Source organism: Sorghum bicolor, chromosome 6 (assembly GCF_000003195.3).
Source record: "Sorghum bicolor cultivar BTx623 chromosome 6, Sorghum_bicolor_NCBIv3, whole genome shotgun sequence".
Classification (NCBI taxonomy): domain Eukaryota; kingdom Viridiplantae; phylum Streptophyta; class Magnoliopsida; order Poales; family Poaceae; genus Sorghum; species Sorghum bicolor.
Genome location: NC_012875.2, coordinates 43,414,532 through 43,433,234, shown reverse-complemented (window position 1 = coordinate 43,433,234; position 18,703 = coordinate 43,414,532). Strand labels below are relative to the sequence as shown.

The 18,703-nt window shown below is 42.1% G+C and overlaps 2 protein-coding genes, 1 non-coding gene and 1 pseudogene across 3 annotated transcripts; 3 read left to right on the top strand and 1 right to left on the bottom strand.

The window, feature by feature from the left end:
* Nucleotides 1,728-3,170, bottom strand: LOC8075288. The gene has a single exon (XM_002446387.2). The coding sequence runs from the start codon at nt 2,923-2,925 to the stop codon at nt 2,167-2,169; it is 759 nt and encodes a 252-aa protein (XP_002446432.2). The 5' UTR covers nt 2,926-3,170; the 3' UTR covers nt 1,728-2,166.
* Nucleotides 9,704-11,058, top strand: LOC110436474 (annotated as a pseudogene).
* On the top strand, nt 11,221-12,223 carry LOC8075287. Its single transcript, XM_002447756.2, has 2 exons — nt 11,221-11,550; nt 11,645-12,223. Exons 1-2 carry the CDS (start codon nt 11,221-11,223, stop codon nt 12,221-12,223), a joined length of 909 nt encoding a protein of 302 aa, XP_002447801.2.
* Nucleotides 15,501-15,580, top strand: TRNAL-UAG. Its single transcript has one exon. It is a non-coding gene; the product is annotated as a tRNA-Leu (tRNA).

Here is an 18,703-nt window from a genome sequence, read left to right as displayed (position 1 = left end):
AAATATTGTCCAATCATGGACTAAATAGGATCAAAAGATTTGTCTTGCGATTTACAGATAAACTGTGTAATTAATTTTTGTTTCATATATATTCATACATGTGCCATAAGATTTGATGTGACGAGAAATCTTGAAAATTTTTTGATTTTTGGAGTGAACTAAACAAGGCCTAAAAAAAGGATATGAAAGAAACTACTGAGGCAAAAAAAAAGGGGGGGGTATAAAGGAGACTACTGAAGGCTGTATAGTTCTAATAGCTTTGTCTTTTATTGTTCTATCGTGGGAACAAATTCAGAGTTTCCTCCCTACAAGCGATAAAATACCCGCCGGTATGCGGTAAATCATGGCATATGCGATTCCATCGATCAGTTTTAGCATGGTTCGTTCTTCATTGTAATGATCCTTTGCATGCTGACTAGTGGTCCAGCAATCAACTAAAGCACTGTACCCACGATCTGAAATTGACAAGGGGAAAGAGGGGCCGAGGAGGCACAAACAGAGGAATAAAGCAAAATATTATCCAATCATAGACTAATTAGGATCAAAAGATTCGTCTCGTGATTTACAGCTAAACTGTGTAATTAGTTTTTATTTTCGTTTATATTTAATATTTCATGCATGTGCCACAAGATTCGATATGATGGGGAATCTTGAAAACTTTTTGGTTTTCAGGGTGAACTAAACAAGGCCTAAAAGGGCACCAAAACCCCACTTTCCCCAACAGAGAGGCACTAAAAGTGGGGCTAAGTGATTCACAGTCCAAACCTAACCAAATTGTCCCAGGAAATCACGATTGATAAAGATATAACAAAGTATTAGGCCTCCTCTATGGCCAAATCCATTGTGGTTCTTTTATAAACACCAACGGCAAAAACAAAGACTGCCCAACAGAACACAAAAGGCCAGCCAAGACTCATGATAAACATTATGTGAAGTATCAGCGATCTTCTGTAATTTTCATGTTTGCACAGAACGCCTAGCAGCAATTGCAAGCACCTTGTTTCAAAAGACCATATAAGTTCTGAACAATGATCATCTAGCTAGCATTCTACATTCTTTTCTAACAGCTCTAATAAACTACATTGTCCTGGCCTTCCAGATACCTAAAGTTCCCAACTTTCATAACTTTTTATTATTGCAGAGGATCTACCGCAGCCACAGACCCAAAGGCACTGAAATATAACACTATAGAACATACAAACTGCAAAAGGTGCAGGCAAAAGGTCATGAAACACTGAAGAAAGATTATGCGTTCTTCTAGTAGTACCAGTAGTACAACTAGCATCTTTCAGTGATGTGTGCTACAGCAAGGTAGTAGTAACATTGCATGTCAAATATGCTGCTGGTACTTATTCCATTTTTTCAACTGAACATGGAAAACAGTTTGTTATCAACACCGAATTTCTTACAAACTGTTACAAACGGGAGCATAGATAAATACTATCGTGAGTTTCAAAAAATAAGGTCTGATCCTACAGCTTTCATGCCTAAAGACAAGAGCTTTAGTAGCAATAGCAACTACCAGTCCTTCCCAGGAAATATATCATGAGCATGAATGAATCAGTACATATATATCTTCCATTTCATATGCCATCACACAAAACCACATACATCTCCAACATAAATCTGAAAGTATTATCAGGCCTACTGGTGATCATATTTCTGCAGCTCACCGAAATAGGAAGATTCAATCGAGAATGAGGACCAGACCTCGAGCAAGAAGCACAGAAAGAATGCATATTTCATCACCATAGGCAAATCAGTAACATTAAAAGAGTATGAAACAAAATTAACAAAATTTTCACTAGGAGCAGAAAGCATTAGTCTCGACTAACATCACGATAGTTGATATGTACCCCTAACAGACAACCTTGACAGAAATTTGTTCTCTCTCTCTTTCCTCCTGGATTACAGAGAGCTCGCACAGCAGACCCAGACACAGGACACCAGTTCTTATTACTGCTGAAGCTTACAGTAATATGACAAGCAGACATCCAAGGACACCAAAATTGCAAGCAGTTCTATGGAAAACTCAACCTTGTTATCTCACCTTCCCGCTTTGCTCACACAGTAGAACCCACTACACTAATACCTAATGCAACGCATCTACGACTCTGAGCACACGGTTGCTGAACAAAAGGCAAGAGCCACGTCACCTTGCCGGATTCAGTCGAGGAACCCGGTTTGCCTGAGCACGGCGTCGCGCACCCGCCGCAGGTCTCGGCCTTTGAGCGTGCGCCCGGCGCCCTCGAGCATGGAGAACGGAGCGGCGGGCCCAGCCCCACCGGCGGACGCGCGGGCGACCATCTCATGCGGGGGCAGCATGGCGGCGTCGCCGCTCCGGAAGTCGTCGTCGTCGTCATCGAATTCGTCCCACCGGCCCATATCTGGCTTCCGGGGCGGACGCACGGGCACCTTCACGGGCGCCGACTGGTGGAACGCCGGGGCGGGCCCGGCGTTCTTGGGCCTCGCGGTCGCCGGGATGGCCCACGCGGAGGAGGTCGGGGACGGGGACTGGGTGGGCGACAGCGCGCCCGCGCTCCCCGACGCCACCGAGGCCGAGGCGGATGCGGCGGCCGCCGCGATGGTCGCCTTGCGCCGGAGCAGCGTCCCCGCGCTGGCGGCGGCCGCGGCGGCGGCCACTCCCCCGCCGTGGCCGCCACGGACCAGGAGCCTCTTGTCCCCCTCGTGCAGCGCCAGCGCGGCCAGGAGGCCGAGGTGCCCCGGCGGCGCTCCACGGCCCGGGCTCCGGGCCGCGTCGGGCTGCGGCGCCGCGGCGTCGAAGAGGAAGTCGTCCTCGTGGAGCTCGTCCCCGGCGACGAACGAGGGCTCGGTCGGGGACGACGATGGCGTCGACGGCGACGAGAACATGCCGATGAACCGCTCGCCCGCCGGCGACCGGCGCGGCGTCCGGTACTCGTCCATGGCGGGCGCGGGCCGCACGCTCCGGCCCGGGGGTCCGAAGCTCAGGTGGCGACGGGCGGGCGCGGGCGCATGCGGATGCGGACCAGATCGGCTGGCCTCGTCGCGTATCGGCTCCGACCTCCGAGCGGTGGGCGGGAGAGGGGAAGGCAGGCGACTTGGTGGGGGATGGCAAGGCGTCGTGGGGACGTGGGGTTTGGTTTTTATGGGCGCCGGCGCGGCGCGGCGCGACCCACCGGGGTGACGGGAGGGGAGGGGGAGGGGAAAGACGCCGCACGGGACGGGACGGGAGGCTTCGCTTTGATCGGGTTTTTACTCGGCGCTGCCTGTGCGCACGTACGGGGAGATTGGCAGCATGCGGTTGAATTGGAATCTGTCAGCAGGTGTTCTCATCTGGGAAGATTGTTTGGATTTGGATCAGGTTTCTGCTTCTGCGCAACGCCAGATTCAAAATCGGGAAGTGGATCTAGAGCGGTCTGAGAAAGGTTTGTTTTCGGTGGGCCCACTAACGAGTTTCATAACTTTTTTACAGTCAGTCAAAATTTGGCCATAAATGTTTTACAAATTACAATCTATCAAAATTTTGTCCATAGACTGTCTTCCGCCTTCGTCTAATGTTAGGCCTTGTTTACTTCTAAAAAAAAATTTAAGTTTCAAAGCAAGATAGAGGAAGTAAAAATTTTGACTATATAGTATGCATATGTTTATATTAATAACTAGTATATTAGTTGTAATACCTAGAAAGCTAGCTACTAGTGCTAGAAAGTAGCAGTTGTGGTAATTCATTGTCAATTGGCCACTTGGCCCGGGAAGGATGCTTGTTTCTTGTGCCTTTCAAATTGTCTCGTTTCTTTTCTTTCCATTGCAACTAAAATATTCATATCAAATTTCGGTAGCGAGAAAAGGATAAAAATAAAATAAGTCGATGAAGTGATGCACTCATAGAGAGTATCCACTGATAAATTCTTTAGAAGTCATACAAACACATCAAGAAATCCATATGAATTAGATATAATTGCTACTCCATCCATCCCAAATTGTAAGTTATTCCAAAAATCTCGAAGAGTCAAACTTTTTTAAGTTTGACCAAATTCATATTATAAAATAATAATTATTATGATATTAACTAAGTATCATTAGATTCTTTATTAATTATATTTTCATAGTATACTCACTTTACGTTACAAATCTTAGTATTTTTCTCTATAATTTTGGTCAAACGTGAAAATGTTTTGACTCTCCAAGATTCTTGGAATGACTTACAATTTGGGATGGAGGGAGTATTAATTTAGATAATCAACTCGTAGAAGAAACACATCAAGTAATTTAATCTTATAATTTATTTGATATTAATATTGCATTTGATACTCTTTAGCTGTTTATAGGTAACACTCTATCTATGCTGGTGTTTAGTAATATTAACATATTGTTTTCATATTTATACTAAGGGCTCCTAAGATTTAATTTCGCTCCAGACCCTGGAAATCTCTCAGGACCGGAACTGTCTAGCATACAATAAGAGTGTCAGACACAAACATAGAACCGTTGCACATATTTCTTCAGCTCGCTGAAATTTAGTCGATGTTGCTACTAATACTGATTTATTATGAAAATAAAATATTGTTCCTTGAAAAGTTTTGCTAAAGTAGTGCTGAAAAACAGGGCAAAATGGTTGATGTTATTAACTCCCTTATAGGACTGACAACAAAATGTGTGGTCATCTTGCTAGTGGTTATGGTTTTTATACTCCCTCCATACCTGTAAAAGAAGTCGTTTAGGACAAGACACGGTCTTTAAAGTCTAACTTTGACTCCTTGTTTTTATAAAAAATATTTATCAAAAAAATAGTATATGTATATTTTTATGAAAGTATTTTTCAAGACAAATATATTCATATAGTTTTCATATTTCCAAACTCAACAACTTAAAAATTATTCATGATTTATATTCTTAATGTTTGACTCAAATCTTATTCAAAACGACTTTCTTTATGGGTATGGAGGGAACACGAGTAAACCAGCTTTTGAAGAAAGGAATATAATTTTTTATATATATTATGAAACGACAAAAAATATACTTCTGTGTTCCACTTTTGACTATTGTTCTGGCAGAGCAGTTGTCTACATTTATAGTTTCTTCAATGCAGTCAGACACACGCAACATCCCTATTCAAGCAATCTTTGCTACACCAGAGTGAAAGCTAAGGCCAGTCTCAGTGGGGTTTCACCAGGATGTCATGCACATTTATTAGAGCGTCATGTCAGCAAAACTGCACTTTTTGCATGAAACGAAGAGGAGAGAGAAGGAAGTAGTTTCACCATGGTGAAACTCCGCTGGCGTTGTTTTCCACGTGGTGAAACAGGATGAAATCCCCACTGAGGACTAAATCGTTTCACCATCTTGCATGTGATCCAATCATTTTGCAGTAATTAAATGCTTTACCCAGCCTAGGAAACATCAAGGTGAAACTCATGCATTGTGGAGGTTGTTTCATTGTTCGTTTCATTGATGCTCTGTCAGCAGATTTGTTTTGAAAACAGGGCATTGAAACGGGCCATTGAGACTGGCCTAAAGCGTCAGTCAAAGCAAGATAGAGGAAGTAAATTAATGCTACGGATTCTAGCATACAATAAGAATGTCGGACATGAGCATAGAATCGTTGCACACATTTCTTCGGCTCGCTGAAATTTGGTTAATTTTTTTAGAGTTCAACGGCAAAATCGCTCCGGCCTTTCGATTATCTCAAAAGACCAAGAGTTATTACAACACAGAGTTTCATCCATACGTCCACCAGAACTGAATCAAAGGACCAAGACTGAAAGTCCAGAAAAAAAACAAAAGACAGCTAGAGACATGACCTAAAACCACCAACCAGACTACTCAATAGAGAAGTTCAGCAAGTTCCACCAGGGTGTCCCCGTCTTCATGCCAACCTCCTCTTCCTCAGACAACTTGTGACACCAAGACCTTTCTTCATCATCTCCTTTCTGGAACTTCTGGTGGTTTAGTTGACATATGGCAGCCAAAGTATCCTGCTTGCCGCCAGCTTGATTTTGTCGATGAAATCTTTCAGCAAAGCTTTCTTGTCGATTGGGCAGATAACCATACAGTTCTGGAGTAACCTAGAAATCCTGAAAAGAAGCATTTCCATGCTTCTCCAGCCAATTCTCTGAAAACATAAATCATTTCTAAGTTTCCAGATCGACCAAATGACAGCTGAAGTAATCATATTAGTCACACAATGTTTCTTATCACTTAGCCAAAATTTACCAATGTCTAACATATTCCCTCCAACCTGGAAACCTAAAACATCAGACACAATATTCCAACAACTCTTAGCTACCTTGGGGAGCCGCCGCCATCGGGATTTGGGGGCTGCCGTCGCTGGGATTCAGGGCCGCTCCCGCGTGCGAGCTTGGGGAGCCGCCGCCGCCGTCGGGGTCCAAGGGGCGCGCGGAGGAGGAGGGGGAGGGGCCACCGGGTGCGAGCTCGGGGGGAGACGCGGCTGCCATCCGCCGCCGCCGGGATCTAGGTGAGCCGCCGCCGGGATCCAGGGGCCCGCTCCCGTGTGCGAGGTTGGGGAGCCGCCGCCGCCATCGGGGTCCAAGGGGCGCGCGGAGGAGGAGGAGGAGGAGGGGCCGAGGAGAAAAGAGCTCGCCGGAGGAGGCAGACCGGTGCAGAGGAGTGGAGGAGGCACGGGGCGTGCGGATGAGAGGTGGAAGAGAATGGCTCTTCTTTTTTTGCGTTGTGTTGTTGGAGAAGTGAATTTTTACATGTCTAACTTTTCTCCTGTGCATGAACCAAACTACGAAATAGGTCTCTGGGTTTGGATATGTATTGTTGGAGATAGCTAAGTGATCGGGTGGACGTAACTTAAGAGCAAGTATTATGGTGGGCTGTAAGCTGGCTAAATGCTGATGTGGAGGAGAGAAGGGAGGAGAGAGAGGAGAAGCAGGCTGTAAGCTTACAGCCAGTTTAGACACAAAAACCAAGAAACTTTGTGAGAGATAAGTGGACCATGTATTAATAGTGAATAGCTAACTATTGTATGAGTGGACTGCAAGAAGGCTGTAAGGAACCTTACAGCTAATAAGTGGACTGTATTATTAAACTTGCTCTAATAGTTCCGCGGATAAAATACTGGAGTACGCAGGATGAGTCATCTTTTGGACCGAACCCCTGTTCACCTGTCCCCGCACCTAGTGGCGTCACGCACCGCTGTTTCGCTGTCGGAGCGGTTCCTGCCTTCCCTGGAGTCCGGGAGCCCGGGACCGACCTGACCTCGGCCTTGTTTAGTTCCGAAAACTGAAAAGTTTTCGGAACTGTAGCATTTTTGTTTGTTTGTGGTAAATATTATCCAATCATAGACTAACTAGAGTCAAAAGATTCGTCTCGTGATTTACAGTCAAACTGTGTGATTAGTTTTTGTTTTCGTCTATATTTAATGCTTCATGCATGTACCGCAAGATTCGATGTGACAGGGAATCTTGAAAACTTTTTGGATTTCGGGGTGAACTAAACAAGGCCTAGCTTCTCGTAGGCCGCGGCCCAACAAAGACACCGGCCGCCGATCGATCATGCCACGGCCGCTGGCGTCGCAATCAGCCGCAGGCCGCAGCGGTGAGCCCGTGAGGACGTGGGAGACGGTCCCCTGCCTCCCTCTCTGCTGCCCACCCGGGTGATGGGCGTTCAGTCCAGCCTCTGACCCTTCTGAGCATGTGCACGTGTAGTGTAGGCCGCGCTCGCGAGGCATGTGAGCGAAGTCTCCCTGGGCAGTGACGTTCGCCTGACAGGGCCCCGTTCCATTTGTCGCGCAGCGCGGTTTACGATTCGATTTTTTAAGGCTTTCAATCAAAAACCAAAAAAATTTTAAAATTTTTTGTCGTATTAAATTTCATAACACATGCATGGAACATTAAATATTAATAAAAACAAAAACTAATTACACAGTTTATTTGTAATTTGTGAGACGAATCTTTTAAGCCTAGTTAGTTTATAGTTAGATAATAGTTGTCAAATAAGTACGAAAGTACTAAAATGTTAAAATCCAAATTTTTTTTGAATCTAAACAAGACCTAATTCTTTTTACAGAAGTTTAGGCCATATCACGTTTAAACCGTATCACAACACACACATGAATTATTAAATATAAACTAAAAAATAAATAATTATATATTATATGACTAGTTTGCGAGATAAATTTTTTAAATTTAATTAGTCTATAGTTTGACAATATATTTCTTATGCTTAGTAAATTTGTCTCGCGCTAAGGATTTTTATAGTTTATTTTATTATTATTATCTAAACATTTTTATGTGACACCCACATATGACACCGTAAACTTTATCCTTTAAATTTAAACATCCCTAAACTCTCTGCAGCAGCCACTGCTCTTGTTTAGGATCACAAATTCACCATCACGCCATCCTCGTGGGCCTCAACACTTGTGAGGGAACAAGATTAGTACTCCTCCATGTTGGAGTGATTTGTTATTATTACTAGGAGGATTCCCCGCGCGTTGCTGCGAGTATAAAGGGGAATATAAATATGGTCTCACTCTAGTCTATTGAGTCATCTATATATAGTTTTAGTAGTTAGTTTCAGAAGAGAAAGAGAGGAGATCATGTGAGAGAATAATTGCTAGTAGTATGCATGCATGGTCATGTGTAGGTATAGTTGCATCTACTACTGAAACCATTTGTGAGTGGTGAGTGGGCACTTAATTGTATGCAGTAGCAGGAGAAAGTGGATGATGATATGGCGCAAGGAGGTGCAAGAGAATTAGCTTAGTGGGGTTTGTCTTTATAGGATATATAGATAGGAATGAGATGCGCATTAGGTCTTGTTTAGATGTTGTCGGATTCACCTCAATCCACATGTGTTGGAGTGGATTGGGGTAGAATTTAGTTCAAGTTCCACTTCAATCCACTCCACACATGTGGATTGATGCGAATCTGACTACATTCGAACAAGGCCTTACCGTGTGTTTGGTTGGAAGGTTGGGACCAACCGGATGGGTTCGACCCGCTTTTGGGGTGTTTGGATGGAGGTTGGGGAAGGGATGGGTTGAACCCCAAAGGAATATTCGCTGATTATGCGGGTTGGACTCGTCCGCCGGATTTCGACGGACGGAGCCGCTCCCATCGGGTTGGCCTTGTTCACGTGTGTCTGTTCACCCCCGAGAACCACCTTATCCCTTCACCCCCAACCTTATCTCTTCAGGCGAGAGGAGCCCGACGCCGCCTTTCATCTCCGACGCCCGCCGAACGCCCGACGCCGCGCCGTCCTCTCCACCGCCCGCGGTGCGCCGGTCTCTGCGGGAGGCCGCGCCGGCCGCGTGCAGGTCGAGCGAGGCAGGTCCGCCCCGCGAAGGCCGCCGCCGGTCTGGCCCGACGGCGCCAGCTCCTCCACCGCCTGACGCTACCGGCTCCTCCACCGCTGGACGCCGCCAGCTCCAACGCACGGACGAGGTGCTCCCAGGTCCGCCACCCCAAGGTGCATCTCCGGCCCTCAGGTCCGCCGCTCCAAGGTCCGGCTCTCCTCCACTTTGCATCTCCCTTCTCTGAATCCCCAGTGATTTCATAACGACTTCATTGATGCGATTGATGAAATGCTGAGAGGTTTCAGGGCGCTGCCCTGAAACCGTTTGCGTACAACCCCTAGATGGTTAGGAGCACCCTTTTATATGGAATTGGATGGGGTCTGCTTCTAAATACTTGCTATTTACCTACCTGATCTATATTGATTGTGCTGCTGTGCTTTTCTGTGCTGCTATATGTAGATGAATAACAAGCTCAAGGCATTTGTTTTTGTTGCTGCTGCACATTGGTTGTTGTGTGCTATGGCAATTGTTGCTCGGTCTAGGAAAAGAAAATGAGTCACAAGAAGGGAAGGGATTACTTATGCACCAATATATGAAAGGGATAGGAAAAGAATGGAATACCTCGATGACAAAATCTGGAGGAATGACACAACTTGTGTAAACATGCTGAGAATGAACAAAGTACATTTCTTCAGGTTTTGTAAGTTGTTTACATATCGTGGTTTACTTGAAGATACCGTTCATATGTGTGTTGAGGAGCAAGTGACAATGTTTCTCCATACTGTGGGGCACAATGTTAGGAATAGAGTAATTGCAACCAATTTTGGTAGATCCGGAGAAACGGTCAGTCGTTATTTTAATAAAGTACTTCATGCTATTGGTGAGCTACGAGATGATTATATTAGGCCCCCTTCATTGGACACTCCATCTAAAATTGAAGGAGACACAAGGTGGTACCCATACTTTAAGGTGTGATTCTCAACCTTATGTCCTATTCTAAAGTTATTTTGTGCCAAACCTAATTGACCTAATCTTGACTTCTTTGAACATCACGTAGGATTGTATAGGAGCACTTGATGGTACACATATAAGAGCCACCATTCCGAAGGAAATGCAACATGCTTTTCGTGGTAGATACAAGCATTGTACTCAAAATGTATTGGCAGCCGTAGATTTTGACCAAAAGTTCACCTATGTGTTGGCCGGATGGGAGGGGACAGCACATGATACACTTGTTTTACGTGATGCTTTAGCACGTGAGGGTGGCCTTCGTGTCCCACAAGGTAATAGATTAACCTATGCCTTGTCCATAAATTTATTCATCAAAACTAATGCTTCATTGAGATGTAACCTTAACTGTGCATCATATGTTAGGTAAATATTACCTAGTTGATGCTGGATATGGAGCCAAACCTGGATTTTTACCCCCTTTTCGGGCTGTACGGTACCACTTGAATGAATGGAGGAGCAATCCGGTGCAAAATGAGAAGGAATTGTTCAACCGTAGGCACTGCTCATTGAGAATCATAGTAGAGCAAGCATTTGGAGCACTAAAAAGGAGATTCAAAGTACTTGATGATGCCTCTCCTTTTTTTCCTTATGCAACTCAAGTTGATATTGTTGTTGCTTGCTGCATCATTCATAATTGGGTGATAGAAGATGGGAGTGATGAATTTAATGTACCAAGTGACAGCGATGAGGACACCCAACACATCACATTTGCTGGGACAGCAAGTGAGAGTGCCATCATGTTAGAATTTAGGCAAGGCTTGGCTGACCAAATGTGGGCAGACCGTCTAAGCCATGGAAACTAGTATTGGTGTGTGTAATTTGTGTTGTATTTTATTTGATTGGACAATGTAATCATTGTATTATTGGCTGAAATTTTATTTGAGGACATATCCCTACACATTGATTCCTACTTTATTGGCATTATTATTTGAGGACATATATTGTATTGTCAATTTTGTAGGGGAATGGATGCAGAGGGTGTTTCAGGGACTGCTGGTCATGCTACTTGGGCTCCCACTTGGTCAGCCTACATGCTTGAATACCTTACAAATTTAGTGGTTAGTGGCACCAAGACTTCATCCACCTTCAAGATGGTTCACTACAATGGGTGTGCAAAGGCTCTCCAACAGAAATTTGGCATTGTGCGCAGTGGTGACCAGATTAAGAACCACCTTAAGACATGGCAAAAGAAGTTTCGTAAAGTATGTGACCTTCGTGGGTTGAGTGCTGCTGGTTGGGATGAAGATACCTACACTATAACTCTTGATGATGAGCACTACAACAATTATATTAAGGTATGTTGTTGCTGAATTATTAGTTCTCACATATATATAATTGCTGAATAATAATTGTTCAATTGTAGTGGCTAAAATTGTAGATATATTGTAGGATCACAAGGGTGATGCTGATTTTCTAAACAAGCCTATTCAACACTTTGTGGAGATGAACACAATATTTGGGAGCACCATGGCTACAGGCAGGTTTGCAAAGGACTCAAGTGTGCCTCTAGGTACACAAGAAGAAAGTACAGATGACTGGGATACCGAGGTGCAGAGGATGGAGGTACAGAGTGATAGGGGTGCAACTCAAGATGACAATGTGGCGACTTCATCAGCTAGCAAGGCCACGAATCCTAAGAAGAAGGACAAGGGAAAGAAGAGGGCTAGGACTGACCAAGATCCATTGGTGGCTGCAATTAAATGGGGAAGTGTCAAGTTAGCCAAGGCGATAAAGGAAGCGGGAAAATCTGACAATGATGTGCCGTCTGATTTGTATGACAACGTGATGGGTATGCCTGGTTTCAATTCCACTCACTTATCCTTCTACCATTCCTACTTGGTCCAAAATCCTCACATAGCAAGAGCTTTCAACTCCTTGCCTTTTGAACATAAACTCAATTGGGTTGCAAAGCACATTGCTGACAACTACCCTGATGCTCCTAACAACTTTCCTGATCCTGATCAGTAAGGTTGTAATCATGGGATGGTTCTTTTGTTAGTACCACATAGAACTTTATATTTGTGGTCTAAGTAAGCTTGTACCTTGCTATATATTCTCACAACCAAACAAGTGAAGAGTTGGAGTCATCCCTAAAACGTGGGTTGGAGCCATTCCAACCCACTAGTCCCGCAACCAAACACACGGTTAGTGTTTTGTAAGGTGTACTACTCCTATAATATTATTACTACGCGATTGGATTGGATCACAACGACGTGTTGCGTAGCATTATTCTTTCGCCCGCAGGCTTTGTCGGGTATGATCCAGGTCACGTCGCGCCGAGTTGCATCACGCGGTGAATCACGCCACTACGCAAGGACGCAAGCAAAGGACAATCCCTGCATTATTGTTATACTATACGACTACGAGAGAGCCGAAAATGCAAGAGGAGCTGCATTGAGGCCTTGTTTAGTTTTCAAAATTCTTACTCACATCAAATCTTTAAACATATATACATGAAACATTAAATATAGATAAAAATAAAAACTAATTACATAATTTATTTATAATTTGCGAAACAGATCTTTTAAGTCTAGTTAGTCCATAATTAAATAATAATTATTAAATATAAACGAAAAGTGCTATAGTAGCTAAAGTTTAAAAAAAATCACGAACTAAACAAGGCCTGAAATACACAGCTCTAGTAGAAACCCCTATGGGAGTCGAATCCAAACTTGCGCCGAGTGGACATAATTAGCAAAGATCGAACCCAATTTCTGGAGAATAAGTTGAAATTTTCATATACTCTGAAGATAACAAATCAAAATTGGCGAAGTAGCCTACTAAGGCCTTGTTTAGTTCACTCCAAAAACAAAAAAATTTTCAAGATTTTCTGTCACATCGATTTTTGGGGCACATGCATGAAACATTAGATATAGACGAAAACAAAAACTAATTGCACAGTTTGCCTGTAAATCATGAGATGAATCTTTTGAGCCTAGTTAGTCCATGATTAGATAATATTTATCAAATAAAAACGAAAATGCTACAGTGCCGAAATTCGAAATCTTTTCGGAACTAAACAAAACCTAATAGTCTAATACATACTCTCTTTATCCAAAAGTCTGAAAACGTAAGGCTCGGATGACCAAAGAGGACTCCCGCTGTCTAAAAGTCTAAAACGTCTAAGCTACCGTTTGGTTCCTTAAGGATTTTAAGAGTCTGAATAAAAACAAATCTGATGTCTTTTTATTGGATTATGTGTATCTTAAAATCCCTTAGAATCTTAGTCCGTTTGGATGAGATTTTAGAATTCCGATATTTTTTTATCTAGATTCTAAGGCCTTGTTTAGTTCGCGAAAATTTTTAGGCTTCGCTACTATAGCACTTTTGGTTTTATTTGACAATTATTATTCAATTATAGACTAACTAGACTCAAAAGATCTGTCTCGTAAATTACAGGTAAACTGTGCAATTAGCTATCTTTTTTATCTATATTTAATACTTTATGCATGTGTCGCAAGATTCGATATAACCGGGAATCTTGAAAATTTTTGGGAACTAAACAAGGCCTAAACATCTGTAACCAAACGTGACCTAAGGCATTGTTTAGTTCACCCCAAAAACTAAAAACTTTTCAAGATTTTCCGTCACGTCGAATCTTGGGGCACATGCATGAAGCATTAGATATATACGAAAACAAAAACTAACTGTACAGTTTGCTTGAAAATCACAAGATGAATCTTTTGAACCTAGTTAGTCCATGATTGGATAATATTTGTCAAATAAAAACAAAATATTACAGTACCGAAATCCGAAATCTTTTGAGAACTAAACAAGGCCTAAGCCTCAAACACAAGAGTCACAAGTGTTGGAAATCGATAAACAACAAGAGACAACAGCTTAGACGATTTAGACTTATGAAAAACTTAAATTTTCTTAGACTTGTGAAGTCGGAGAGGAGTCGTTATAGGTGTGCACTTGGTCAACAAGAAAATTGCTTAATCAGCTAGGTGTTTTTGTCCAAGCACACGCTTTGGATTGAGATTATGCCTCTAATATAACAGAGAAGACAACACTCCAATCATTGTTTGCAGGTAGTTCATGCCAAAAACCCTACCTAATGCGATTTTGGGGTCCATCATGACATCACTTACTAATTAAATCTTCATCATTATCTTGTCGCGGTCGTGGAGGTGGCAAGCACTGAGTTAATGAACCAGCGTCGTCCCAGCTAATGCGGCATGCACGGAGGCAGCCGGTGGGGCTAGGGGGCTCCAACCCTTCCCCTACCGCTGCTAGGCTAGTGGAGGGCTAATGGAGCTCTTAATATTCACCTTCCAATTTTACACATAAATGTATAAAGTAGGATGAACTGAGGTTTTTATTTTTTATGATGTATTTTATAAAATTTCATAGTAGATTGATTTTTAATATAAGAATACTTTAAGCTATCTTTTTTATTACGATAAGTTATAATAGAGCTAAGTTAATATAGTACTTTTGTTCACTCCCTTCTTAATCTTTTTCTGGCTTCGTCGTGCTAGTGCCGCATGCATGTCCCCAGCAACATCAGGGTTCTGTGCCCCTCAACCTCAACCTCCTGCAGCTGCCCATTACCAAAAAAAAAAAAGAAAAAAAAATCGTGCGCTGCGCAAACATGGCCGGTGGTTAATGAGACAAATGCATTGCATGCGATGCATTTGCAGGTGGGTCATTGTCTGGAAATCATGCTCCTAAGCTCCTTCCACCTACCAACGAACACTAACAGATTCTTGTGATTCGATTGACGGCTAATTGTGCCAGTTTAGAAGATCTGGTTTAGACAATCATTGGAAGGAGCGGTTAGAACTGAATTATTGGATCAGATCATGTCTGCGGTTTGTCGAGCAGTGGGGTTCTCCTTGGCTCACCTGAAGTACAGTTATTTTAGGATTAGACCCTGTTTAGTTTCCCACCCAAAATTTTTTCATCCATCCCATCGAATCTTTGGACACATGCATAGAACATTAAATGTAGATAAAAAAATAAACTAATTACACAGTTTAGTTAAGAATCGCGAGACGAATCTTTTAAGCCTAGTTACTCCATGATTAGCCTTAAGTGCTACAGTAACCCACATATGCTAATGACAGATTAATTATGCTTAATAAATTTGTCTTGCAGTTTCCTGACGAGCTATGTAATTTGTTTTTTTATTAGTTTCTAAAAACCCCTCCCGACATCCTTCCGACACATCCGATGGGACACAAAAAAATTTTCGTTCCCAATCTAAACAGGCCCTTAATTTGCCAAATTAAACAAATACGACAGTTTGGCCGAGTGGTCTAAGGCGCCAGATTTAGGCTCTGGTCCGAAAGGGCGTGGGTTCAAATCCCATAGCTGTCAGTATTTCTTTTTCTATATTTGCTTTTTAACCATTTCTTTTTCTATATTTAGATACAATTATGATGTTATCTTGTTTTTTTTTTCATTTTATTTTTTTCTATATTTTCTAGATAATTATGATGCCATCTTATCCTATGTTTTCTAGATATTGTAAGGCCATATTATCTTCGATATCCTTTGGTTGTGCAAATAATCATCTTAACCTCTAGGCCTTGTTTAGTTCCAAGAAGAAATTGCAAAAATTTTTAAATTCCTCGTCATATCGAATCTTGCGACATATACATGGAGCATTAAATAGGGTTCAAATCCCACAGCTGTCAGTATTTTTCTTTTTCTATATTTGCTCTTTTCCCCTTTCTTTTTCTATATTTAGATACAATTATGATGTTATCTTCTTTTTTGCCTTTTCTTTTTTTCTATATTTTCTAGATAATTATGATGCCATCTTATCCTATGTTTTCTAGATATTGTAAGGCCATATTATCTTCGATATCCTTTGGTTGTGCAAATAATCATCTAAACCTGGGCCTTGTTTAGTTCCAAGAAGAAATTGCAAAATTTTTTAAATTCCCCGTCATATCGAATCTTGCGACATATGCATGGAGCATTAAATATAAATAAAAAATAAGTAATTATATAGTTTACCTGTAATTTGCGAGACGAATCGGAATAGAAACCTGCAAGGATTCCTAGCTGAAACGATTGTCTAGTTTTGTGTACCATTGGTCAGCGAAAATAATTCCTGATCTCATTCCACACTAACTGAACAGGCCCTAAAATAGTATTCTTTAGAGGGAACACATTTTGGGCAGAATATTCAATGCAAACCATCTATGAAAACCCCATTAAAACTATACTTAGAGCATCTCCAACAACTTGGTATTTCAACATGCTATCCTACCAAATTTGCTAAAAGCATAAAAATCCTCCTCCAACAACTCCTTATCTCAACTTGCTAAATTTCCCAAGTTGCTATCCAAAGGTTTCTACTGCCGAGATTTGTCAAGTTGCTATCCCAAGTTGCTATCCCGAGCGCAACTTGTTGGAGACACATATTCTTTTACCAAGTGAGCGGGTCCCATCTGTCATCCTCTATTTTTACCAAGTGAGAATAGCAACTTATTGGAGACACATCCTTTTTTCTTTTGCTAAACAAATTAGCAACTTGCTATAACTCAAGATTTGACAAGTGAATTTTGCCAAGTTGTTGGAGATGCTCTTAAGAGTTCTTACTAGGTAGCGGGCCCGTGCGTTGCTACGGGATAGTAAAATTTTTTTACTACAACACATAGATCGCACGATAAAATTATACAAAGCCGCTCGATATTGCCGGGAATGGGATGACCAGGTACACCAGCACTGCTGCTTTGCCGACACCTACAATGCACCAACTCACCACGACCACACCTCGCCACTATACCACCGTTTTAGCTACCTCAAGCCCACGGTGAGCCCCCACACCTACCTTGTTCGCCGGTATTGCACTCGCCATGGCCACCATCGTGGTCTCTCCACCTAAAAGGCCCAAGGCAGTACCCTTTCTCTGTCACGGTACATAGCACGCACACATGTGCACTCGCACTCAAAAAGCACGGCCTTGCCAATCCCACAACGCTCTAGAACACTGATGCCAATGAACCACCCTGAAGGCTCGCCTTGCTCAAAGAAGACCCCTAGGTTTCCTAGTCGCCTGCATGGTGGCGACATTAAAACCAAATACATATGATGTAGTAATGTCACCTACAAATAGATATTCAAACTGACAAGCTACTACATGTGTTCAAGAATTGAGTGATTTGATAGGTAATTGTTAGCGGAACATTTGATAACGCGACTATGACATTTGATAATGCAAATTAAACAACAAAAAATGATTTACCTAAAAAATACTTAGTTTGAAAAGATCTAGATCTAATATTATTACAAGAAAACCCACCTCTTTGCCAAAGAGAGCTTTATTATCATGGATTCAACAATATCATTACAAAACAAAATCAAGAATCTTGACACAAAACTAAAAAAATAATCAGCCTTAACATGACATTGGGAAAACATGCACATTCATGCACAACTTATTTCGCCCCACTCCAAACTTTTTTATTGTTAAGCGTGATTGTCTACAATATCATTTTTTTGACCATGAACACCTATTCATGAAAGTTTTTTAAAAAATAATCTTTTAAGGTTTAATTATGGAATAATGTCCCGAACATATATTTCCATGGAGATTTTTTCGCCTTCACGAATTTATTTCGGTGGTGCAAAGGAAAGGTAGCTCAAGTAGGATAGTATATACCGAGCATTTTTATAATTAAAGTTGGATCAAAATTAAGACAAATGCAGATAAGTTAGCCTAACAGATGCACTGTACGTAATCTATTCCCATTTATGTAGTAATGGTGCAAACTACAGAGGGAGATGCAAACCTGCATCTTTCTTTTGGCTGTAGGAAATGATACCAGCATGGAACCTTTCTAGAAATTAAACTTGCCATAGCTTACCCCAGGCTTGATATTGATGGTGTAAGAAGTTGAGTTGGGCAATCAGCAAATAGATTCCAAGCTCCTTGACCTGCAATGCACTTAAAAGTAGTGACACAAAGGTTAACCAAATTGCTTTGTCAGCACTATACTTCAAATGTAACATAATTTGTTTTTTGCCGGATATATATGGGTAAGGGATTTCCAATCATTGTTTGCTGACCCTATACACACATCCTTTTTATCGGATATCCAGACCTTTGCATGCACAATACCGGATCCCTACCAATTCTCAAAAATAACAGTTATATTCTCACCATTCCTTCGGCCAGTTCCGAGCAAATCTACAGTGTGTTGGACAATCCTGAGATGATACCAGTTGTTTAATAGATAAAATAAATCTCTTTGTTTGCTTTATCACTTCTTCGAGATTCAGTTGTGACACCAGGTTTCCCGTTGGCATATGGCTATGTCAATATTCCATATTTTTAGGATGGCATCCTCTACTCCTCCAATAATCCTATGATTAAGTAATGGCTAACATTACAGAAACTAATAATTCAATAATGCAGCACACTAGCAGCCGGCCGGCCATCTAGTAAACATTGAGCAACAATAGCATGCAATCAGCAGCCGGCCATCT